The 26320-nt window shown below is 42.3% G+C and overlaps 1 protein-coding gene across 4 annotated transcripts in view; it reads right to left on the bottom strand.

The window, feature by feature from the left end:
• Nucleotides 1-24908, bottom strand: part of TUFT1 (tuftelin 1) — a 41874-nt gene extending 16966 nt beyond the window's left edge. Inside the window, exons 1-7 of one of the 4 annotated variants that reach the window (XR_012468735.1) lie at nt 24680-24908; nt 13947-14048; nt 13407-13493; nt 11888-11977; nt 9403-9465; nt 7328-7420; nt 75-203 (exon numbers count right to left, since the gene is read on the bottom strand). Coding sequence is in view for 3 of the 4 variants with exons in the window: in XM_074188844.1 (XP_074044945.1) it covers nt 75-203; nt 7328-7420; nt 9403-9465; nt 11888-11977; nt 13407-13493; nt 13947-14048; nt 24680-24739 (624 nt within the window). In the remaining variant the exon portion in view is untranslated. The remainder of the gene's footprint in view (nt 1-74; nt 204-7327; nt 7421-9402; nt 9466-11887; nt 11978-13406; nt 13494-13946; nt 14049-24679) is intronic. The other 3 variants (XM_074188844.1, XM_074188845.1, XM_074188846.1) reach the window with 3 other exon arrangements.
• Nucleotides 24909-26320: the final 1412 nt, after the last annotated feature.

Raw genomic sequence — 26320 nt, 5'->3', positions numbered from 1 at the left:
GGGGTAGACAAGGGTCATATCTTAAGGTGCCTCCTAGCCCTGAGGACCTGAAATCCAAAAAACTCAATAGTCACCTTCTCCATCCCCATCATGCACCTCTGAAGCTCAAGGATTTCCACATCTCTCTGCTCCAACTTGCTCTCCGCTCTTTGAAGGGCAGAACTGTTCATCTCGGCTTCACTCCGGTACTGGTTAAGTGTGTCCTAAAATATGGAATGGTCACTTGGTAACCAGGAAAAATGCACCCTGAAGACCTCTGCAAGGCAGAGCTGTAAAATTCCATTCACATCAAAATATATATTAAGTGCCTACTTTGTCCAAGTCACTGTACTATATACTAGAGGATGAAAAGACAAAAACAAACCTGTGTTGCCTTTTAAGTAGTTGACATTTTATTAGGGAGATATATCATGGATACAGATGAGTAAATATAATCTACTAAAAACTGGTAGGGGAAGGAGGAATCTGTCCATGGAGAGTGTGTGTGTGTGTGTGTGTGTGTGTGTGTGTGTGTGTGTGTAAGTGGGTAAATTAGATATTCTGAGGTGATGAGAAAGAAATGCCCTCTACCCCAAGGTAGGAAATCAAAAGATGGCATCTTAAATTTGGAGAATAGGGAGTGGGTAAGTTGGGCTGGGACAATATAATTGAATGGAATATATTGTAATCTCTATCTGGAAAGGTAGGTGAAAGTCAGATTATAGTCGAGGTTTAATCACCTCACTAGAAAGTTCGTATTTAATCTGAAAGATCAGAGAGAGACACCTAACAAAAGGAGAGTAGCATCTTCAGGCATGTCTTTCTTTCAGGGATGGCATAGAAGGTGAACTGAAAAGAGGAAAGAGATAAGCTCAGTTTTGACCAATTGAGAAACTGTTGAAATAGTCCAGGCAAGAAGCAATGAGGACCTGAACCAGGCTACTTACAGTGAAAGGGGAAAGAAGGAAAAAGATGTGAAAGGGGAGCTAAAACTCAACATAGGGTACCTGGCTAGTTATGGTAGGGCAGAAGAAAGGCTAAGAGGCAAGAATAACTGAAGAGGTGATGGACCTGTATTACTGAGAAAAGAGAGGAAGATTCAACAAAAAGTAAAGTTTTAACAAGGAAACTGCATGGCAATTGAAAGGAGGACAGGACAAAAGGAGGAATAAGACTTCTTTTCTACCCATAACTCCAGTGGGCTAGAGCTAAGCTCAAACAGTCAACAAACATTTGTTACATACCTACTATGGCAGGCACTATTCTAGGTGGTGGGGTTGAATACACAAAACTGAAACAATTCTTGTCATCAGGAGACTTACATTTTATCAGGGTTCCTAAGGCAGACTTCTGGGATTCTCCTCCCCTAGCCATACCCTCTTCCCAATAGCCACCACATTAAGATTAAGTTTAAAGATAAACAGATGGAGATGGGAGTCTGCTAATTAGTCAAGACCTACTCTTAACTACATACACAAACACACAGAGCTCTCAGAAGTCCACAAATGCTCCCACTGGCAGACTTGCCCCCGGGAAACAAAATAAAGTGTTCTCTTTCTGATTCAGAGGAAGATAAGCCAAGCTAGGATCATTCCAGCTTCTCACAGAGAGAAAATCCACACTAGAACATTCAACTTGACTCCCACCAAACACCAATGAGCCTGATCCACTTTTAACAGACCCAGTCATACAGGTCTATCTGGACATGGGTCCATACTCGGCAAAAGGTTCAACTGTACCAATTGAGGCATTTCTTTCAAAATATTTTTTAAGCTTTTTTTTCTACATGGGGGGAGGGAAGAAAAGGGGCAGGGTCTAGTGGACTGAATGATAGACCTGGAATCTGAAAGGTCTGGGTTCAAATTCCACTTCTGGGACTCACTACCTACCTGCACAGCTTCCCACAAGTCCTTTTTCCTCTCTGCCACCCTCTTCTCCTCTATTAACCACCATTCTACTCCATCCATAAATTACACAGTACCTTTCTGATACTTTTTCAATGTCCAAACAGCACAGGGAAAGGCCAAAATTATAAACCAGCTACACTAAGAATTTCAAAGTATTGATTGGGTAGGTGGGAAAATCATGTAGAAAGGGCTATTTCTTTCTTTCCTTTTTCTATCCTTTCTAAAGTAAAAGAGAAAACCAATGTTTTAGACTGGATTAAACTGGAAAGGTCATTTGTTCTCTCCTTTTGAAGATTTAAAGAAAGCTGACCCCCCCCCCCCAAAGACATGAAGTGGGTCATGACCTTAAGTATGACCACATATAGGTAGAATCAAGCTTTGAAACTAGATGTCCTGTCTCCTAGCTCAGGGTTCTTTACAATTCATCATAATTCTGATATAAAAGATCCAGGCTCTGGAACTGGGTATAGGGAGGGAGCCAGATGGCCTCTGAAGGACTTGGCCAGGAATGGAGAATGCAGAATAACAGGTGGGTCCAGCTTCTCCCCAAGTCAGTTTAAGAGAGGAGAAAGTAAGGCTTAACATTCAGGTGGTTTTCTTTTGCCAAGTTATCTCTCCTGTTTGTGGCTATCAAGAAAAGTGAATAAAGAGATCTCCAACAGCAAACCCCACCTGGTAACAGTGAATGAATGCTTTTGGATTTTCAGTGACCCTGTACCCCGATCTCACACACACACACACACACTCTCATTCTCTAAACCACAAATATAAACTAAGAAAGTGTCTTTGTTTAAAAAGCTCAGGAAGATCACTCAAAAGCACATTAGGTGAGACATCTTGACAATGACCTTTATATCCAAACAAGTTTCTCTTGTCTTCTTACTGACCTGGTTTTCTTAATCATTGAAACCCTCCCTTACCAACTTTACTTTCCATTACTACCCTCCCATGGACTCTCTATCCCAGCCAAACCAACCTCTGTGCTAGCCACTGGAGGGGTCCCTCCAACTCCTGCCTTTGGGCTCTGGACAGAATTATCCCTCCTGCCTGGAATATTCTGTCCTCACCTCTGGCTGCCGGAGTCCTTGGGCTCTTTAAAGTCTCAGCTCAGGTGTTATCTCCTAAGACAAGGTCTTTTTCTGCTACCTCTTCTATTACTACTTCTATGAACTCTACTATACTATCATCACTATTACTACTAACAATGCTACTACTGGTACTATCACTACCCCCTACGAAAGTATCTACCACTACCACCCCATTACTACAGCTATCAGCCACTACTACCACCAGGGAGATTGATATTATTTCCATTTTATAGATGGGGTCACTGAGGCTGAAAAGAGAGCTTAGACTTGTCCATGGTCAAATGGTTATTAATTGTTTTGCTTTTTTTTTTGTAGCCTTAGCACTTAGCATAGTGAATAATATGTTTATTGACTGAATACAGCAGCATTCAAACTCAGGTCATCTTGACTCAAAGCCCTGAACTCTGCAAACTATGTTGCATCACCTAAACTGATTCTAACCAGGTGCTGGCATTCTCCTTGTATCCCCAACAATTTTCCCCCATATTCATATACTTCCTGAACCCCTCTAAAAGACCACAAACATTTTGAAGACAAGAAATTCTTTTGTTTTTGTCTGCACCCTCACCACACAATATCTAGCAGATAGTAGTGGCTTAATAAATGATGCTGTCAAGATTAAGATTACAGATCTAATCCCAGGCCTGGCTGTTTCCCCACACAAAGAAATTGCTCTATTCCAAGGTTTCACTTCCCTCTCAATCCCAGTAACTGTCAATAGTCACAAAGGAGGGGGCAGCTAGGTGGACCAGTGGATAGAGCAGCATCCCTGTAGTCAGTAGGACCTGAGTTCAAGTCTAACCTCAGACACTTAATAATTGCCTAGCTGTGTGACCTCGGACAAGTCACTTAATTCCATTGCCTTAAATAAAATTAAAAAAATAATCACAAAGGAGACTCACAAATCCATCCCCATCACTGAAAATATGCCACTGAAAGAGCACATTCTATTGTTGGTGTATAAATAGAACTCTGTGTCTGAATTATTCTGTCAACACCGAGCCTGTAAAAGAAAAAAGCCAATGCTGATCAATAGGAGCTGAGCATTTTCATTCAAGTTGCTTTTATGTGGCCCAAGGAAGGTGGTCTACCCAGAGATATATTGCTATAGGGGAGGCCTCCCCCATTTTACAGGGCCCAAACTGATGAAACTCTCTCTTTTTTTTCCTTTCTTTTTTTTTGGGGGGGGTATTGCAAGGCAATGGGGTTAAGTTAAGTGACTTGCCCAAGGCCACACAGCTAGGTAATTATTAAGTGTCTGAGGCTGGATTTGAACTCAGGTTCTTCCTGACTCCAGGGCTGGTGCTCTAATGAAATTCTCTTCTAGTAATTTACAACTATCCCTGGCCAGTAGTGGCCGGCAAAGTTTAAAAACTCCTCCCAGGGAAAGATGTCCATCCAGCATCAACCCCCTCTTCTTCCTGGTGTTATGCTTAGAGGAGATAATTAATAGCCATCTTGATACATAATCAACTCTTGGTTATCCAACTCAGAATTATAGGCAGCAAATTTTTAGCCCCAGGCTCCATTCCTTCTCCAGCCTTAAAATAGAAGAGAGTGTTAGAGATAAAAGGGACCCTGGAGATTATCTAGCTCTACCTTACTAGGTTTGCCTTTTCCATTTTAAGCAAACCTGATTGGTGCCTCCTAAATGAGCTGGCACCATTTTAAAAAAATCTCTATATTTAGAATGAAGTCACAAATAAAATTTATATTCATTCCTGATTGTTCCAGAAAAAAATCATTTTAAAGACAGGGAAACTGAGGCAGAAAGACAAATCCTTAATAGTTACATTACTCTTCATTAAACTGGAACTTCCATCAAAGCAGAATCCAATAAGCATGAGGTTTACTATGGAGGTCAATGTCAACTCCAAGAGAAGGAATGGGCAGTACCTACTCTATTTCCCACTTTCCAGTCATCTTCTCAACAGTCTTGATATATTCTTCCCTTTCTCCTACCTTCAGTGCTATAGCCTTGATCAAATCATCTACGCCACTGTTTCTGGGTGGAGTGTGTCTACCTTCTCTTCTATGGCACCCCTCCCAATCTTTGTAATATCCGGACCAAAGTGTTATCTCCCAAACTAAGTATTCATTAGAATAAGATGGCAGGGACTGTCTTTACTTAAACATTAATATGTCCCAAGGATCAGCACTGTGTATGGCTAATATTTCTAGAGTGTTTTAAAGTCTGCAAAGCATTTTACATGATCTTATTTGGTCTTTCACTGCAACACTGGAAGGAGTAGCAAACTGAAGCTGAGAGAGTATGAGGCAGGATTTGAATTCAGGTCTTTCTGACTCCAAGTCCAGCAAGTGTCATTTAAATATGTATTCATTCATTCCATGAGAACTCCCTAGGTTCAGTATTTAGATCTTGGCCAATACTGGTATATCTGTCCAGGAGAGAATGGAGCCTAGGGGTCAGGACACCCAGAAGACAGTCTTACTGACTGGCATTAGAAAAGAGTTTCTTTGGAAGTCTGCTAAGAGATCCTAAGGTTCTCCTGGCAGGAGCCTGCCTCTTGGTCTGCTGCTAGACTTACTTCCTGGTCCTCAGATCTGGGAAAGTGGAACCTGGCAACCTTTTCAAGAGCTCAGGCCCATTCCCAAGCTAGTTTCTACACAGTAACAGCAAACTCCTTTTGGTAGTAGTCTATGCATTTGGGGGGAAAAAATTTGCTAAAAATCATAACCTGTGTCAAATAGAAATGACTTTTGAATTATTCATTGTTTGGAACAAGTCATCATCACAGTTTCCTCCCTTTCAAAGACCACAGACTCAATTATTGACTTCCAACAAAATGGCACTAAGGTCCTAGAAAGAAACAGTGACCATATCTGACTAATAGAGGAAACATTAGGATAGGGCAGAGACACCTCATATTAATCCCCTAATTTTCAAAATGGTGGCACCAAGTCTTAAAAAAAGTTGTTTTTCATGATATGAAATTGGGGGAAAATAAAATACTATTTTAAAAATTTAAGGGGCAGTTAGTGATGCAGTGGATAGAGCACTGGTCCTGGAATGGGGGGGGTGGGCTGAGTTCAAATCTGACCTCAGACACTTAATGATTATCTAGCTATGTGACCTTGGACAAGTCACATAACCCCATTGCCTTGCAAAAAACAAAAAAAAAATTAAATATTGTTAGTGATCCTTGAGGACCACAGCTGTGAGATAACAAGGACAAAGGTCTCCAAGACCCTCTTGCCCCTCTATTGTTTTGCAATACTGCTGGCTCAGTATCTCGGGACATCTTCATTCTCCTACTTTTGTGTTTGCCCAAGAAGCAGCACATCCTGAGAGAACAGGATATATACCAAAACTGTAAAGATAAGGAAGTATGACAAGAATTTGGGCAAACAACTTTATGATCTTTTTGTATGGTTGGCTCCCACTGATTAACTCATGAGATATGTTTGTGCTGTCCATTGGTAAGATATATAGAGGTTAAGGATACTGAATAAAGTGGTCTCTTGTTCCTACAAAAAGAGGCTCGTGTCTCTTCCTTTCACTGTAGCTGAGAACAAGTTTTTTGCTGGTCAAAGAATGCAAGGTAGTTGGCGTACCGTTTCATTTCAAAATATGGTGGCAGCAGCCAAGAAAAGGGTGTGACAAATACTGCAGAAGCCCCAGGAATCTATACCAAGTAATCCATCACTCTCACTTCCTCAGATCCTAAAGTAGAGCCCTCAAACCCTATTTGTCTTGCTTGCTTAATTCTGTATCTTCAATACTTAGTATGGTCTGTCTGGAGGTAGCTAGGTGGCTCAGTGAAGAGAGCTGAGCCTGAAGTTAGAAGACTTGAGTTCAAATCCGACCTCAGACACTCAATAGCTGTGCAGCCCTGGATGCATCCCTGGAGAAGGAAATGGCAAATCATTCCATTACCTTTGCCAAGAAAATCCCATGAGGGGTCACAAAGAGTCAGAAACTACTGAACAACGACATCTACCTACCTCAATATTTACCCAAGATACTTTGCTAGGCTGGGAATCAGTCCCTGCCCTCAAGAAGTTCACATTCTGTTAGGGTGAGGGAACAAACACAATATTTACACAGCTAGTAAGACGATTCCATCTTCAAGAGAATATGAACATAACTGGAGGGGAATGAAAATCAGAAGTTATGAACCTGTAGCTACAATCAGTCAATGATACTGAACTCATTGAGAAATGAAGCGAGAAAGGGATGTGTTCCAGATATGAGCAGGACCATCAGAGAGGTGAGGAATGGGTAGGAACAAGGAGCTGGCCAGCATGACCAGAAGGGGAGTGAGGAGAAAGGGATGTCATGGGAAATAAGGCTGGGAAGATGGGACGGCAGGTGGGCTATGGAATCCTCACCTCAAAAAGTGCTCTTTCTGATTGTAGCTTAGCTAGCAGATCCTGGATGGTTTCCTTCAAGATCCTGGGGTCTTCATTTGGATAATCTTGCTCCTGTAACCAAGCATTGAAGTTAAGGGAAGGGAGGCACAAAAGTTAACCCAACTGTCCTTGAGCCTGGGAGAAAGAGAATCACCCTAGCCAGTCTACCCCCTCCAAGGGAAATCCACCCTGATAAAAGAACGACCAAATGTACCAAAGCAAGCTCACCTCAAATCACAATGAGACTAATTCACCTCCAGGATGCCCCTTCGCCCCAGTTATCCTGAGTCTTTAGGAGAATTTTCAATATAGCATGAAACTATCCCTACCAAAGGGTTTCTTATGAAACTTGCTTATGCCTTTTTTTTTTTTTGGTGAGGAAGGTAGCCCAGCAGAGGGTCTAAAGAGCTGAACCAGAGAGAGGGGATGGAGGGATGGGGTGGTCAGGAAGATCTGGGTTCAAATCTTGCCTCGGACACTTAACAGTTGTAGGATTATGGGCAACTTCTTAAACCTCAGTTTCACATAAAATGAAGATAATGCCTGTTGGTAACAAAACCTTCTCTCCCCTCTTAGGTCCATGTGAAGGTCAAATGAAATGAAGTCTATAAAGTGTTTTACAATCTTGAAAATGTCCTATGTCAATTATTATTTTCTTAGATAAAATGGAAATATGGCGTGTATGATATATTGAGAATCAAATTGCTTGCCCTCCTTAAGTGAGTGAGGGAGGGAGGGGAAGGCTGAATGGAGGGAGGGAAAGAATTTCACATTCAGTATTTAAAAAAATGAATGCAAAAATATTTTAACAATATTTTTTCCAATTATATGTAAAACTAATTTTTATAACTTTTTTTATTTTGAATATCTTCCTATTTTCCCTCCTACCTAAGATAGCAAGCGAAAAAAAAATTTTAATTAAAATATGTGGCTTTTTCAAAATAAAAGTTACTATTATGTTCATGTATGGATCTTGTCCCAAAACTCTACTGCCCCCCCAATCCCCTAATCACACTGTTCTTTCCTGAGAGCAGGCACCAAAGGACTCCCTCATCAAGGTTGGGATACTTTCTCTTGGTGGTACTAGAAGCTCCCTTAGGGGAGGAACCACAATTCTCCTAATTACTTTAGAGAACACCCAGAGCATTGTTTTTTAAGTCTTTTTTATCCCCACCAACAAGTCCTTTGAAGAGTACTGGTGACTGGATGTGAAGGAGGAACCTTCCCCCTCCTCCCAGCTCCCCTATATCAAGGGTTAATGTTTAGCTTGGGCTTGACCACACCCAGCCGTGGGCTGGTGGTTAGGAGCTGAGCTGGCAGGTAAGATCATGAGCCCAAACTCTGCTGTCCCCCTGCCAGGGTCTTTAAGCCCTGGCCCCTGAGGAACTTGGAGGTCCTAGGAGATCAGCTCTCCCTTTTAAACTGTGGATGAAGATGGATGAAGAAAAAGCCATACTCTAATCCTTGATCCCCTCCCAGTCAAGGAGCAGGTCCCTTAAACCTCTGAGCCTCAGTTTCTCCAGCTACAAAATGAAGAGAAGGAAGACCAGCCCCTCCCTGCCTCACAGAGCTGTCACAAAGATAAATGATACCATCTGGCAGAGCTTTGAGCTCGTGAGAAGAAAGGGGCTAGATAAATGATAAAAGGTATCATTATAACTGGTTAGCCCAACAAATGCAGAGATGAAGGAGAAGTGGGGGAGGAGGAGATGAGGAGAGAGGTTCAAAAAAGCCCTTTCGGGCAGCTGGTGTCGGAAAGACCTAAATTCAAATCCAGCCTCAGAACACTTACTAGCTTTGGGATGCTGAGCAAGTCACCTAACCTCGGCCTGCTTCATTTTCTCCTCCTTTCTTGACCTTCTATTTAAAGGGGTGTCCTCAAACTGGGCATGGCTCATGCCCCAGCCTCTACAAAAGGCTCCTTCCTGGAATGATCCAGCAGAAGAGAATGTTTTTACCACTCTACAAAGGAAGGTTCACCCAAGGAACCCACAGCACCAACCAGGGAAGAAGCAGGGTCTGGGCCCCCTGAGCTTCTCTTTGTTGTTACCTACCAGGGCCTCAGAGGGAGTCTTGTAAGAAGAGTGTCTGAAGCCGTTTGGCTCTTCTGATAACACCTGTCCAAAGGGGGGGAAAAAGGAAATTAGGTGACTGGCACAGAGGAGGCTGGCACAGACCCGGCAGCCACAGAGCAGCCTTCTCTGAGACTTCAGAAGTGAGGGGTGGGGGTGGGTGTTGTTGAAGACAGAGCAGGATGACCTAATTGCTTACTAGTATGTTCAGAAAAATGAGAAGCACAAACCTTTCCAGCTCAGAAACTATGAATTGGCCCTGATCCCTGAAGCTCACAAATACAAGCATCAGCTTGTAGCCAACACTCAGACTTTCCTCTGCCCCCGGAATTTCGAGAAAGTCTGGCACACAATGAGAGAAGACAGGGCTGAAAAGCAGCCTTCCTGGCCTTCGAACCCACTGCTGGGTGTCTCCTCTATACAGATTGGAACAAGGCAGTGGTGCTGGCTTACAAGGCAAAAGCTTGGAAAGGGATCGTTTGGGTGAATGCTCTGCAGCCAAGTCTTCCCATCTGCCCCCCAACATCAGAATGACTCCCTGCTGCCCCTTAGTAGCCTGGCCTGTACTCTACACAAGACGTTATTCTATACTGGAATACCTCCAGCCACATACATGCCCCCATCCATCCATTCATCCATATATTCTTATTTGGACTGGAGGTGCCTTATGTACTTAATTCAACAACAAACATGTAGCAAGCATGTTAGAAAAACTGACACAATCCCTGCCTTCAGAAGTTAACATTCTACAATCTGAATCATTCAACACCCCACACACACACACAGAGACACAAACATCTGCAAATATTCTTCAATCTGTAGGATAAAGACTATATATTACATTTATATTTGCAACCTATATTTTACAGTCTATCATATAAATATATACATTCTATATAATATTCTACAAGCTGTATGATACAGATTGTTTATTACATGTGCATTTGCAACTAAATCTAAAGTCTGTCATATAAATACTCTACACATATGTGTATGTTTCCTACAATCTATATTATATAAACACATATATTTGCATATATTCTACAATCTATCAGACACAAGTGTTTCGGTAGGTATTTTAGAATCTCTACATAAAACATGTTTGCACACACATACATACACACACATATAATATTCACACTAAACAGGGATTATTTTGGAATTATCTGCTTTTCTGGGATGATTTTGACAATCTGCTCCTTCTCTCCCATCATCAGCAAAGATGAGATTTATCTGAAACGCCAGGCTGAGTGTGGGGAGCTGGCTGGCTGAAGAACCTCAGCCAAGTTGTCCTCCTTCCCTAGGCTTCAGTTTTCTCCTCTATGAACAAGGTGGATTGGATGAGAGAGATCTCAAGCTCTGTAATTTTTTAATGATTTTAATGGTGCAGCTTTCCTGTTAAATAGACCACCTAGCTAGAGGTGGCTACCAAAGGGGGCTAAATGGATACAAGACCCAAGATGTTACAATAACTGAGAGAGAGGTATGGTGGATTGAGGTGTCTCAGACACTGACTAGCTGTGTGACCTTGGGCAAGTCACTTAAATTCTATTTACCTCAGTTTCCTCATCTGTCAATTGGGGATAATAATGGCATCTACCTTCCCATATGGTTGTGAGGCTCTAATGAAATAATAATTTAAAATGCTCAATACAATGCCTGGTTACTTACATGTTTATTATTATCATGGGAAACATTAACTTGAACTCCATTTCTGTTATTTCTGAGTTAGGTATCCAATGGGCAAGTCACACTTACTAGAATGGGAATAATAGCAACACCTGATTGCATCTATCCCTTCCAGTGTGATATATAAAGATCAGTTATTGTTATGGAAATCAGATTCTGATTAGAATAGAGAATAAGACAGTGGAAGGAGGACTTCTCCCTGGAGACAGTTCTCTTTACCAATTCATTAAAATGAATAAAATATAGCTGTTAACTATACCAGTGTTTTTACATTTTATATATATATATATATATATATATATTTATATATATATAATATTTTATACATGTCTATATTTATTCACTATGTGAAAATCTGAATTTGAAAAGGATTAAGGAGGGATTCTTCCACTATATGAAAAAAATTCATCACTTTACAGGAATTATAGGATTTCTTTTGAATAGCTAGCTTCCCTAGTAAATTTGAAAATTATACAATGTACAAAAATTAAACTTTTATATAATGTTTTAGGAACTAGGATATGGCATAATGAGTTACATCTTGCACCTTGTATCTACCTGAATGCAGAATGGGACTTGTGCCTGCACGAACATAATTTGTCTTGACTCCCCAACTAGACTGTAAGCTCCCCAAGGGCAGGATTGTCTACATTCTTGTCTCCCCCTCACCAAATGATTCACAGGAGATGATCCACAAATACTAACTGATATACAACCCCATTTTTCTTGGAGAACCTAGCTACCAGGACAAAGCAAGGAAACATTTCCTATTAGTTACCTGCATCTGCTGTCGCTGAGGAAAGTCCCTTGAGTCTCTCTCAAGCTTGCTGCTTATATCTTCCCGAAGCTTCTGCAAACAGTTCCTAGCCTGGTAGGGAGGGCAAGGGATTTTTAGGTAGGGGAAGTGGAAAGATTGTGGAGAGGGAGGGAATGGATTTGTCTATTTATAGGGTCCCCATTCATTCAAAGTGCCAGTCATATATAGAGATTATCAGGAAGGACAACTATTTTGATTAGGTAAGCTTGGAGTACAGAGAATATACAAGTTCCCAATTATCTCCACCAACTCACAAAAAGTTACTCTGATGAGTTGGTAAAGTTGTGCTATAAAGAATCCCAAAGAGTGGTGAAAAAATCTCCCTGGATTTGCCTGGACAATGAGCTGTCATTAAAATAGATTTGCATTCCCTGGAAATTTACTCATAAAAGAGCAGGGATTGAAAAAACATTTCAGGGTTATAAGGAAATCAACATTCCACTACGTAAAATGCACAAAAGCAAGTTAATCAAATCAAGAAGAATTTATCAAGTACCTTCTCTGTATTAAGCACTGTGGTAGGTGTGGGGACAGAAGGGGAAAATGAGGCAGTTCTTGCCCTGAGAACACACATTCTATTCATACAGTTTTGTTTTTCATCATACTTGACTCTTCTTAGCCCCATTTGGGGGTTTCTTGGCAAAGATACTAGAGTGGTTTGTCATTTCCTTCTCCCAACTCATTTGACAAATAAGAAAACTGAGATAAACAGGGTGAAGTGACTTGCCCAGGGTCATCCAGCTAGTAAGTGTCTGAGGTGGATTTGAATTCAGGAAGATGAATCTTCTTGAATCTGGGTCTGAAGCACTATCTACTTTGCCCCCCTATCCACACATGGATAATATGAAATGACATATTCTAAATTAGATTCTCAAGTTCCAGTGCTCACCTAAACTCATCCCAGTTCTTCTCAGATCCCTTGGTATGCTCAGAAAACAGCCCATGGTGTTTTAAAGTATAATAATTGGAAAGAAGAAAAAGGTAGTTCAAACTAATAGCCTGATAATATGCCTGGAATTATCCTGATCACAGAATTAATACTCAATTAATACATGCTGATCAATTTGACTTCTGCAAGGTCAGTGCTGACAGAAATGGTTTTTACCTGATTGGGAAGAATATGAACTAAACAAATTTGGGGTAATCAGGAGTGGAAGGGAGGGAAAAAAATTTATCTATACCCAAGTAACTAAGAATTAAAACACTCAGCTCCACAAAGAGGTAACTCAATGGGCTCATGGAAGTTTGAAAGACTTGGGTTGAGAAGAAAGAGACTAAAAACATACAAGGTGATTGAGGCACAGACAGAGGGAGGTTGAGTTTGGTTCACTCACATGCCAAATCTGGTTCATTCATCCATTCCATAAAGAAAAGCATAAAGATGCAGAAGACAGGTTTTTTTCTCTCAAAGAGTTGTCAATTGAGTAGACCTTTAATGGAACACAGTTCCCTCCACAATGAAGAAAAAAAGGCTGCCTACCTCTTGGATGTACTGAACCTCACTTTTCAGCTGATTGATATTCTTCTCATGGATGACTTTGTCACCAGTTTTCCCCTTCAAGTAAACCTGCATTTGGGGAATGAAACCATTCTGATTACAAAGAATCAGTCAAATCAGTCCACCAACCCCATCATCAAGTCTGCCATCTCCTCAGCCCTCAGCAACTACTATTTTTTCTTTCTTTCTTTCTTTCTTTGAGGCAATCAGGGTTAAAGACTTGACCAAGTAACATGACTAATACATTGTTTTGATCTAGATGACATCTGGGAAGGTCATCTACTACACTTAGATACCACAGCACCTAGACCATTCCAGGCAGATCACCATTGGCCCTTGTCCTGGAGCTCTCTAATGGAGGTGGCTGTTTGTTCTACCATCTCTACTCCTGGAAGCTCTCCCCACTTTCTAACCACAAGATTGCTTTTTGCAACATCATCCCCCCCTTTGCCATTTTTCCTGACCTTCAGTGAAAAAATGGGGAGAAAAGGGAGAGGGATAAGGAAGGGGGACAGTATTTACCTTGATGATTTCCTCGTGCCCATCATTGGACTCTACCAGCTCCGATGCCAGGGAATGACTAACTGGTCTGCTAGACACCATTGTGTAGGATTTGGTAACTGCCTAAAGGGAAAGAAGGGGAGAGGCTCAAATGAAACAACTTAACAAATAAAGCAAGTTGACTAGCCCAGGATGGATGGTTTTCAATGCGACACTGATATAGAAAGCCTGCTGTTCCTCAAAGATGTCTAAAATATTTTTCTGACTTTCCCCACTAGGAAACTTTGCCAATTTTAGAATCACAGCAAATGTCAAAGTTATTTCACTAAAGGAACTCAAGTCCAACATCTTTCCCACTAGAAGATCTGTAAAGCCAAGAATCACCAAAGAAAGGGGTTATGAAGGGTGAGACATGACTGAAACTGTTGGGAAAAATGAATAGAAACCCACAAATTCAGATTTACCTTTGGTAGGTTTCCCCTCCTCCCTTTCCAAAAACATGGTTTTTTTCCTGAGATTTGGTCAGAAGTGTTTGAAGGGAAAACTTACCCTGAGTTCACAAATAGCAAATATGATTCCATGCAGCCATAGAAGGACAGAGGGAAAGGAAGGAAACTGTGCCAAGATAAGGGAGAAATACAGCTGCCAGAATCCCAAATATCCTCTGCCTTCAAGATATGTGTCTTGAAAATATACATCTACAAGATCACCTGCTGAATCATTCTGAAGAGTGAATCTGAGAATGTTTACTTTGTCTTAATGGAAGAGATTAGGTACCTCGTGACTTCAATATAGCCCTGGCTCAGACCAGTCTCCAGAAATCTCATTTCTGGCAGAAGGCCTCTGAGAGGTCACTATGGTTATCTCTATAACCTGACAGATATGCAGGGGAAAGGAAATGTTCTCTGGTCCTCTCTCTTGCTCATTCTGGATTGAATCACCTATATCTGATAGAGGTTCTTGAGCATAAACATTAAAAATATTTCTAGGGGCAGTTAGGTGGTGCAATGGATAGAGCACCCCCTGGAATCAGGACTACCTGAGTTCAAATCTGACCTCAGACACTTGATAATTACCTAGATGTGTGGCCTTGGGCAAGTCACTTAACCCCATTGCCTTGCCAAAAAAAATTCCTAAATAAAAATAGTGGACACTTGACTGTGATACCTATATCCATCATTTGCCATGCAGAAATTGTCCTATGAAAAAGAAAGTCTTAAAGAAAGCTGAGAAGAGTAGTATAAACCAATAAAGAGTGAAATAAGTAAAACTGGGAGAATAATTTGTATGGTGATAACGTCATTGTAAAGATAACTTTGGATGATGTAAAAACTCTGATCAGCTGAGTCACCAACCATGACTACAGAAGACCAGTGATAAAGTATGCCACCCAATTCCAGACAGATGGATGTTATTGATTCAAGATACAGAATAAAACAGACATTTTTGGACATGATAAATGTATGGATTTGTTTGCTACAAGTTTTTTTTTCCCATTATTTATTGGAGGGAGAGGGGAAAGGGGTTTAGTGGAAAGAAAAAATCTAGCAAATAGTGCTATGAATGAAAAGAAGACCATTAAAACCTGTTTTTAAAGAAAAGAAAATATGGATAAGCAGGAAAGTTTGGAAATTGTAACATGCTGAATTTATTACATATACTTTGAAAACTAAGTTGTACATTCTAGAGATTCACAGTTTTATATAAAAATCTTATTTTTCTATTCTATTTTGTATATAGAAATAAGTCTCTTTTGGGAGCAAGGGCATACATTAAATTCAGAAAAAGAATTAATTCTAACGATAATGAGCCTAGTAAAAAATCAAGTGATTTCTTTAGTAATCAACGTATCTCCAAACAAGTATTTTTATGCATATGTGGAAGAGTTTAAAAAAGCCATTTCAGCAAATTCTTGAGTTAGAAAATAACTTAAGAATAGAATGATTAGTAGGATAATGCTTGAGAGACTAAAGGTTAGTAGTGTGGTGACAGAAGAGAACAACATATGTTAATAATAGCAAGTTACTGACCATTAAAAGCCCAAGGTTCTTTCTTATTCTCATTAAACTAAACCTTGGTCAAATCCCTAAATGTCTCTGAAATGCAGTTGATAGGCTCCCCCTTCATGAAGCATAGGGTAGGTTTCCCCAAAAGGCCAAAGGACAATCACCAGAGAGGTTAAGAGAGAAGCTTCTTGATCAGGTCCCTATGGGACTCTAAGGTTCTGCTCAACTCTGGTATTATTCTATGATCCTACAGACTACATCTAATGCTCAACTACAACTTCCAGTTCATAAACTAGTTATGAAAAGATGACAAGGAAATAATTTCAAAGTAGCAAACTTGCTGCCAACTCTTCCTCCCCCACAGACACAAACATGTTCTCAGATCCAAGTTCAAATCTTCTTCCCTGCAGGTAGCTAGGGAAGCTGGGGCATCCCCAATCAGCAGGAAAAAAACAATTCATCACTATGGCCAAGTCCAATTTTTTGTTCAAACCTGCCCCTTCTGGATTAGAAAAGCAGGGAAAACTTGTGGTACTAGGGGCTCACCCCATCCATTCTATTAGTTTTGGTTAGGATATACCTCCAACCACCTAGAAGAATGAGAGCCACTTGGGTTTCCAAATATTTCCCGACTTCTTCCCACCAACTTTTTGTATTTTGTTGCTATCTCATTTAAATTGGGGGAAGTTTCTCTTTCAATATCACCAACTGCTTATTTGACCCTAAAATCCAGTCTAATTTCCCCTGCCCTCTCCCCATTACTCAAGACATTTCAACATAAGTCTCAAATTATACCCTAAACTCTACCACCCCCCTCCTCAATCATTATCCTTAATCTAGAAGTCTCAACAAGGTTCTCTATTCTCTCTTTGCCTTGGTTAATCTTTCATGGCTGGTACATAAACCCACTTTGCTGGTGTCACCAAAGGTGTTGCTAAGCGAGATAGAGAAAGGCATTGAGGGACAACCCACAAGACTTTCCACACACTGTGCCAAATCCCACCAGCAAGTACAATGGGGATTGGACAAAAGCCAGTGACACCCCAGCCAGATGCAGTGTAAAATGCAAGCTACTCTGAGGACCAGACTAGGGAGAATTCAAGAGTCTTTGGTCTCTCTTTGGTTTCCTCCTTATTCCTCAGCTTCTCTACTAGGGGTTGAAAAAGACTCAATCTCTTCAGTTTGTTTTATAGGATCAATAGGATTTGCAGCTAAAAGAGACCTTGGAAACAACTTAATCCAATCCCTTCATTTTGCTGATGAGGGAACTGCTGATGTCTATAGGGGTTGAGGCTGGAGGGAGGTCACTGACTCATTCAAGGTTCTAGGACTTCAGGTCTTCTGAATTCAAATTTAGTTCTTTTTCCATCACATCGTGATGCTATCTTCCAAGCACATTCAAGGAGAATTAAGAGGGACACAGGCACTGAAGGGATGCAATGGATAGAATAATGGACCAGTTTCGAAGACCCAAGTTCAAATTCGACCTCAGGTACTAATTAGTTGTGTGATCATGGGAAAGTCATTTAATACTGTTGAGCTGTTTCCTCCTCTGTCAAATGAGATGGAGAAGGAAATGGCAAATGACACCAATATGTTTGTCAAGAAAACCCCAAAAGGGGTCATGAAGAGACTGAAAATGTCTGAACTGCCACAGACATTAAAGTAAATGACTAGAAAGAGACTGTCAACCCTCAGGATCAGAGATAATCCAGAGAGGATTATATTCTAACAATCAGGACATCCAAACTCTCTTCATTAAACCCTCCACCCCAACCAATTCCCTCATACACAAAAGTTACCCAATGTTGCAATAATCCCTGTAATATCATACATGAAAATTCTCAAGCAGATGCTCAAGATTCTAATACAGAGAACATCCCAACCTGGAGTTTTAGGGAAAATGCTCATTAACTAAATGAGCCAATGATCCCATACCTCCATGGTGAGTATCTTTTTTTGAGGGGAAAATCCACAGGGGCTAATCAAGAGGCAGGTAGCCCTGTAAACATTCTTGGGGAGAAGCATAGTCACCCTCAAATTACAGACAGCCTCTTGCCTCTGTTCAAACAAATCTCTAACCTATGACTCAATCCCCAAAGATGGAGATGAGGGGAGGGGGAAAACACATAACTAAGAGGTTAGGGATTCTAACGCTAGGGAAAGAAGAAATAAACAGGGAGGCCCCTAGGGGGTTCTCACAACCAAAAAATCTAATTTGTACAGGCAGAGGGACATTAGGCTGGAACTAATAATTCCTGGGTTCCTTTTCTCCAAGCCAGAAAGCTAACAAGCTTTCAGAAATATGTGGGAACAAAGAGACTTGTAGGATAAAATAAGGAAAAACTCAAGGGTAGGGATGTCGATGTCTCTAAGATGGAAGACAGCACTTGCGGGATTCAGTTGTCCCAGCAGATCCCTCCAACCTCACTAGATGCTTCTGTGGCCAACTCAGTTTTTCCCACTCTAAGAAATGGGATAATCAGCCACTTGTCTAGTTCTTGTTCTCAGGGTTATAGCATAATGACAGCTCCATAAAGTTAAGGAAGAGAGGCAGAAGGGATTATTAGGGGACCGGAAACCCTTGGGGCCCAGGCTCTCTCACTCCTACTCACCTACTAAAGACTGCCCACCTTTGTCCGGGGTCAGGGCTCACTGGAGCAGAAGTTGCTCTTTGTTTAGTCTCATCACACAAAGAACTTTTATCCTGAATATTTCATGATTTACACAACCCAGAAAATCAGTGACACCAACACTGGTTTGGTTTGGTTTTTTATCTATCACAACGCTTGCATCTGATCTTTTTTCTCTACCCACATAGTGACCACCCCTGGGTTGGGACCCTCATTACTTTCTTTTTTAGTTTTTCCTTTTTTTTTTCAATTTTATTTTTCTCCCCCTGTTACAAAAACAAGTTTCAACATTCACACCCTCATTACTTCTTATTAGAATGGATTCTGAATCAGTATCCCTATATCAGACCTTCCCCTGTTTTAGTCTATCCTCCAAAAAGAAGTCCTAAGTGCAAGTCATTTCTCTACTCCATAAACTCCAGTGGCTCCCTCTTACATTTAGGATAAAACAGAAACCACCTCCTCTGTTCAACTTTTAAAGGCCTTTTATCACTGGGCACTAATATAGCTTTCCTGTCCCCCTCTCCCCACTGAATATCTCTCCCCTTCCCACACCCTGAAAACTAGTCTCTCTATTCTTCACCCATGAAAGGTCATCTCTTATATCTGTGGTTCTGTACCAACTGTCCTCTCCCATTCCTGAAATGCATGCCCCCTTCCTTTGACCCCCCACAGCATTCCTCTCTTCCGTTAACACTCAGCTCAAATACCACTTCTGTCCAAAGTTAATTAACACAGTGCTAGGCCCTTAAGAGACACTTAATAAATGTTTATTGATTGCTTTTCCCTTCGCTATATCCAGATCTCCTTACAGGCAAATATAGAACTGGATGATCTGGGCACACTCATCCAAAGTAATGACAAAATGGAAAAGGAAGATGGTAAAGAACACAGGTGAGCTCTTCTAATTCTCTAGAGACATCTGTGCAGGAGATAGCTGGGATCATTAGAAAAAGGGAGAGAAAAGTCCCAACAATTTAAGGTTGATGCACAATTTTTAAGTTTGTGAGCATGTCCTGAAGGAGATTACTTGTGTCCTACATTCTAAGCCAAAAGGAGCCCATCATATTGCATTCAATATTCCTCTGCCAAAATGCTTTTTTCCATTGACAGCTGGGAGAAGGTCTAAGAGATGTTTCATGTCATTCTAATTAAGAGGTTTCCTGTCATTCTAAGTGAGAGTGGGAAATTAGTTATTCTCCTCTGTTCTTCCCCCACCATATCAAGAATAACATTGCCTTCTTCTCTTCTTTCTTCAAAGAACCCAGAGATCTTGGAAGACTACTCTTATTCATTTCTCCATGATCCCATATCTATTTTCTTCTCCTCTCCCCACCAACCCTTACCAAACCAATCAGGATCAAATCTCAGCTATGGGCTCCTACACCCTATCCCCCACCCCAGGAAATTATGCTATTTCATAAAGAATTCTAGTGGATGACCCAAAGAAGCATGCACTACAATTACAAGCACTACATGTATCTGGAAACTGAAACTATTGGGGTGTACACCCCACCTCCACCCTGAGGAAATACCTAGGGATTATGTAACCCTCCCTTCTCTGAGCTTCCTCATTACTATCATTATTATTCTTACTAATAATAATCAATCACAAAGAATCTAATTTTATCCATCTGTGCAACAATCTTCTGAACATTAATTATGAAAGAACAATACAACCTGTCCTCAGACTGGTTCCATCAACTCCACATAATACAAGGGACCTGAGACCAATAATAACATCAGCAGCTGACATAAAGTGCTTGGATGTTTAGAAAGTTTGTCACAGGCATTATTTCATTTTATCTTCAGACTACTTTTTACAGACAAGGAAAATGAGGCTCAGATGTTTAAGTGATTTTGCTCGGGGTCACAAAGCTAGCAAATATCTGAGGTAGGATTTGAACCCAGGTCTACCTAATTCAGAAGTTCCAAATTCTGACAAACTTAGCAAGGCTGATTATGGTATTGCTGAAACTGGTAACATGGTGTCATATATCTCAGTTCTGTCACTCTCAGATCCTTCATCTTCAAAATTAGAGGGTTAGACTATATAGTCTCTAAATTAAATCTCCTTCCAGTTGTAGTAATCTATGCATTCTACCATTCTACCAATCTAGCAATCTACCAAAATGGGAGGAAGGGTCAGATTCTGAGGAGAAGTGGGTAGAGCCTGAGGCAGAAAGACAGTCATTTAGCTGGGAAGCAATGAACTCATCTCCCAAATATTTCATCCATTTACCTATCATGAATTCCTGAAATTCTACCAATATAGGACATCCATGCCTTTGAGTTAAGCATCATCTTACATCTAATTCCTTTAAATACGAGTATGTATTTCAGAAAGATAAGTCATCAATGCTGTGGTATATCAGATTTCTTTTATCATTGAGCATAAGAGCAATTTGAGATCAATCTCTTCATTTTTACAGGTGAGAAAACAGACACAGAGAATCAATTTGCCAAAGACCACATAGATAGATCTGAGCCCTATTTTGAATCCAAGTCCTGGATTCCTTCATGCTTGAGGCATTGGTTGAAGAGAAGGTGCTGAAAAGAAAGAGAGAAGCAGAGAAATTTTTACCAAAAATTGGCCTCTGTATTGCCTAGTGGGACTGAGATGTCATAAGAGCAGAAATTCCTGGGTTGAGTTTTTTTTGTTTGTTTGTTTTGGGTTTGGTTTTTTTTTTGGTGAAGCAATGAGGTTAAGTGACTTACTCAAGGTCACACAGCTAGTATCTAGTGTCTGAGGCAATATCCAGGGCTGTTGCTCTATCAACTGTATACCTAGCTGCCCTGATATTTTTTCATTTTGTTTTTTTTAAACCACACTTATGCACCCATTCTTAGTCCCTCTCAAACCTCTATTTTTCCCCATCAACTTAAAGGAGGACATCTGAATCAACAGAAAAACAGAAGGAATGATGAGAAAGCAGTAAAGAATGTAATCAGAGCAATATGAAGATTCCAAACATTTCATTTATAAGCCATCTCAATTATCTATGATAGCTGATGTCAATTCTTCCCCATATAGGCTGTTTGCAAGGAGCTCTTAACCTGAGTCCATAAACTTAATTTTTTCCTTTTCCTTTTTAAAATTTTAATAACTGTTTTGGAATCTGATGTATTTTATGCATTTAAAAATATTATATGGAAAGGAGCCCACTGGCTTCACCAGACTTGCCACTAAGGTCCCCCAGAAAAGGTTATGAAAAGGTTAAGCAAATAACAAGATTTTTAAATCTTGGAGAAGGGGAGGGGAAAAGCTTGGTAAAATCAGGGAAATCCATGCCAAAGATAAATAGCCTGGCACAAAAATAAGCATTTAACAATTTTTTTTAAATTTAAATAAGAGGTATTTAAGTTATCTATTGTTTTGGTTCATCCCTACTGTGTCCTCCTCCAATAGAGAAAAAGGGAAGTCAGAATATATTTTCAGGCTCACATAAATCATGTCTGCATGTGTTCCTAAACATACAGATATAGGAAAGCATTAAAAGAGACATATTCGCCCTTGTTGCCCCTCCTGAATTCTAGGTTTTGTTTCAGCCAACTCCACTGTCTACCCACAATGGAATCCGTCAATAAATATGAATGAATTTTTGGAGACCAGTCAGAAAGTCCTTAGTGTTTGACCAGGATTGGATCAGAAGAGAAAAATCCAGGACACCATTTGGGGGGGGGGGACACTTTCTCTGGTAGCCTGCCTTTCATCCCCCACCCCCAGGAAGAACTAGTAACTGGCCAGTTCATTCCTCCCTAATCTCAGTACAAGATAAATGTTTGCTCTGACCCCTAATAAAAGCCGGAGGGATTTCTATCTACCCTGTGTTTAAAGGGATCTGGTTTCACATTCTCAGAAAGAAGGTGGTCTGAATTCCATTCTCCCCATTCCCCTATCCATTTTTCTGCTCCACCAGACCAGAAAAAAATATATATCAAAGAGACTTGAAGGAACAGGAATTCACTCTCAGTAAAGTCATGCTTTAGTCTATTGACTTCAGGAGTAGCCCTGCCATCTCTGAGACTCAGTTTCTTCATCTGTACAATAGAGAACTTTGAATATTGCTCTCCTTTGTCCATGTTCTTCTCCCCTCTCCCTTGTCCTTGTTCTTCTCCCCTCTCCCTCACATCACCTCAACTTGCTATGCTGGGGCTGAGAATTTAAGAGAATAAATGTCCTCCTATTTAGGATCTAGAAACTGGCATTAAGATGAAAGCAACCATTGCCTGTAGGGAGACATGGTCTGGGGGGAGCAAGGACCAAGATGGGGCTTAAAAGGGGGGGGGGGACAGAGACAGGAGACAAAGGGAATTATGAGTGAATTTCAATGCCAATTACATGATATCACCACTGCACAAATATACTTTAACTGGATTAACATGTGAGTTGGATAAGGGCTATCTCAAGGACAATGCATCAGACAGTCACAGAAAAGAATACAATCCAGGGAGAAGGGCGACACACCTCCTTACAAACATCACCTCTCCTGTTTCACTAAACCATAGCAGCAAGAAAAATCTATGAAACCAGACACACCCATGCTGGGTAAAGTTCCCTAGAGGAGCCAGAAAACAGAACCACACACAACAACCTCCACTTCCTCTCCCCAGGAAACTCTAGGAACAGCTGGGTAGTGGGGTGAGAGAGGACAAAGAGGTATGTGTGGGGGAGATCCACAGGCATTGGAGTGGGGAGTTCTCTGGATCACTGGATCAAAGGATCACTGCCCATTTTTTGTTCCAATTTTTCTTCCTCCTCCCCAGCTTCCCTCAGACTCAGATCAAAGACAAAATTAAAACCAAAAGACAGCTCCAGGCCACACCAGAAGTGGGTTGAGGTCAGAGCAAGAATAGTGCCATTAGATGATCTCCTGGGAAGTGGGTCTCATCAGAACAGAAAAGCCCCTCTTTTCAAAGAAAGACACACCTCTCTGGGTGGTTTTCATTTGACTCTTGCTCCACAGGAAGGAAACCCTCAGGAACCTGAAGGAGGATGGGAAAGGGCTGACCCAGACTTTTGCTGTTGCTATTTGTCCAGAAAGTACCCTTGTCAATCTTTTAAGAGGCCAGGTGCATCTCTGATACTACAGGATACATAGAGAACTTTTGGATTCTTTGGAAACAATCAGAAATAGAATAAATAAAAAGCAGGATCTCCCTGCATTCCCAACCCAGTCACATAAATTGGTCATCACCATCCATGACACTTTCATGGCATTAGATCAAGTGCTTGCCTCACAATGAACCTGTGAGGTGGGGAAAGAAAACAGTATTATAATTCCCATTTTTACAGATTAGAACTGAAGGGACAGAAGAGTTTTTTTTACAGGTTCACATAGCAATTAAGATCTTAACTCCGACTTCCTATGCACTTGGCCGTTTCTCCTATTATCTTCTGGCTCCTCGAGAGCATCCAAGCATCTCCAGCTTCCTTGGAGGACACCAGCTAAGGTGACCACCCTCTGTGGCCAATTCTGTCTCTCTTCTCCCAGTAGTCTCAGTCCTCCGTGGCTGTTTCTGCCTTTCCTCACACTACCTATGGTCTAAGTCCTCAGTGGCTACTTCTGCCTGTCTTCTCATCTTACCAACTCACCTGCACGTCATGACATCACCTCTCTGATGGCATGATCTTCTGCGAGAAGGAAGGACAAAACCAAACAACCCCACAAACAAATAACCTGTAGTCTAAATCCTCAGTGGCCCTTTCCATCTCTCTTTCCACACTTACCCGTAGTCCACATCCTCGGAGGCTTTTCTATTTTCTCCCCCTACGTGTGGACTCAGTCCTCGGTGGTCCTTTCTGCCTCTTCTCAGTCCTGGGTGGCCCTTTCCCCCTCTTCTCCCCCTCCCCGTGGTCCCAGGCCCGGGTGGCCAGGCGTGTCCCCTCGGCAGAACGAGGTTCCAGGCGGACAGGAGCTCTCCCCCTTTATCCCCCCGGCCCAAGGACTTTGTGGATAAGGTGAACCGAAGCACGCCCCCCAACCCGAGGCGCCCCGAGGCTCAGGGGGCCCAGCCCTGTCCGGCCGGGGAGCGGGCCCTGTCCGGGCCGGGCCGGCAGAGGGAGAAACGCCTAAGACGACCCGCCAAACCGGGGCTGGGGGGCGCCGCTTACCGCGCTCTCGGCCTCGGGGTGCAGGTCCAGCAGGGTGCCGTAGGCGCGGCTCCCGTTCATCGTCTTCCGGCCCCGGACCGCCCCGGAGCGGGTCCGCAGAGGCCAGAAGCCGGCTCCGCAGCAGTCCAGATCCGATCGGCAGGGCGGGCGGCCGGGGCCCGCCCCCTATATATGGGCGCGAAGGTCATGGGCGGCCGGGCAAGCCACGCCTCCTGTCCGGCTCCGCTCAGCCAACAGGAAACTGGCGCCGAAGGGGCGTGCCCGCGCACAAGGAACCTGGCCACGCCCCCTGGCTGCGGTGATTTGCATAAAGGGCGGGGTCACGGCGCCCCCCGGCCGCGCAGGGCTGGTTCAGTTCAGCCCCCTCGCCCGAGAGCCCGGCTCTGAGGCCGGGCCAGCCTGGTGGATCGGAGGGGGAAACTGAGACCCCGGAGGGGCAGCGGCCCGGCTAAAGTCAGCCAGGTGGTAAACAGAGGAGACGCAGACCTGGGTCATCGACTTGGCTTTCCCTTTCCCTCTCCAGGTGCCCTTCCCCCACCCCCAACACAGAATCAGTTCCCGGCGGTTCTGGATGGATGGACCCTTGAGTGGGTGAGGGTGGTCTTAGAGCCCCACAGAGGGGCCAGCTTAGGTGGTGCAGCGGCCCTGGCGTCTGGAGGACTCGCGTTCTCAGACACTCACCTAGCTGGTGACCTTGGGCAAGTCACTTAACCCCATTGCCTTAAATAAATCAAATTTTAAAAACTCCATGGGGCGGCTAGGTGGCGCAGTGGATAGCACCGGCCCTGGAGTCAGGAGTTCCAGGGTTCAAATCCGGTCTCAGACACTTAATAATGACCTAGCTGTGTGGCCTTGGACAAGCCACTTAACCCCGTTTGCCTTGCAAAAACCTAAAAAACTCCACACAGGAATCCAGGCTGGCTGTAGAAAGCGAAGGCGCTGCCACTTGGACAAGCCTGTTTCCCCATCTGTATAAAGTTTTGTTTTTACAGTTCTAAAATCTAGGATATTTGAGCCTAAGAGCTTTGAGGGGCTGCAAGGCCCCTTTCCCTTCTCTCTGTAGTCATACACGTCAGCAAGTCCGCCTCACTCAAGTTGTTTAGGCCTGCTTGTCAGGTGCCCTGATTTGGCAAGAACCTGTGGGTAGATGCCAGCTGGTTCTGATTTTGCCGGGGCGGGGCTTAGAATCAACTGCAACTGCCCTCTAAAGGAGAGAGAGGTGGACTGAACTGCCCAAAGAGCAGTCCGTACCTCGTCATTCCGGCCATTTGATCCCAGGGACCCATCCTGCATGCTTTCCCCAAATCAAAGAATCCCACAAGTTATCCAGTCCAAACTGGACTAGATGTGTCAACTAAAACTCTCAACCAAGGGTCAGCGCCCCACTGGAGTTTCAGTGACGGAGATCACTGACCATCTCAGGGGCCAATTTATTTCACTTAAGGAAAACAACTTGCTTTTCCCTATCTGCCTTTGCAATGTGTGTGCGCGGCTGGCTTCTGCCCTCTGAGCCAAGCAAAATAAATCAACGCCCCCCACCTTTTATACGACAGTCCTTTCAAAATTCAAAGATAAGCAATATCATTCCAAGGCAGTTGAGTGACTTAGATGATGGCGCTGGATTTGAAGTCAAGAAAATCT

Source organism: Macrotis lagotis, chromosome 5 (assembly GCF_037893015.1).
Source record: "Macrotis lagotis isolate mMagLag1 chromosome 5, bilby.v1.9.chrom.fasta, whole genome shotgun sequence".
NCBI lineage: Eukaryota > Metazoa > Chordata > Mammalia > Peramelemorphia > Peramelidae > Macrotis > Macrotis lagotis.
The sequence above is the reverse complement of the archived record's forward strand: the minus strand, read 5'-3'. Positions and strand labels throughout refer to the sequence as shown.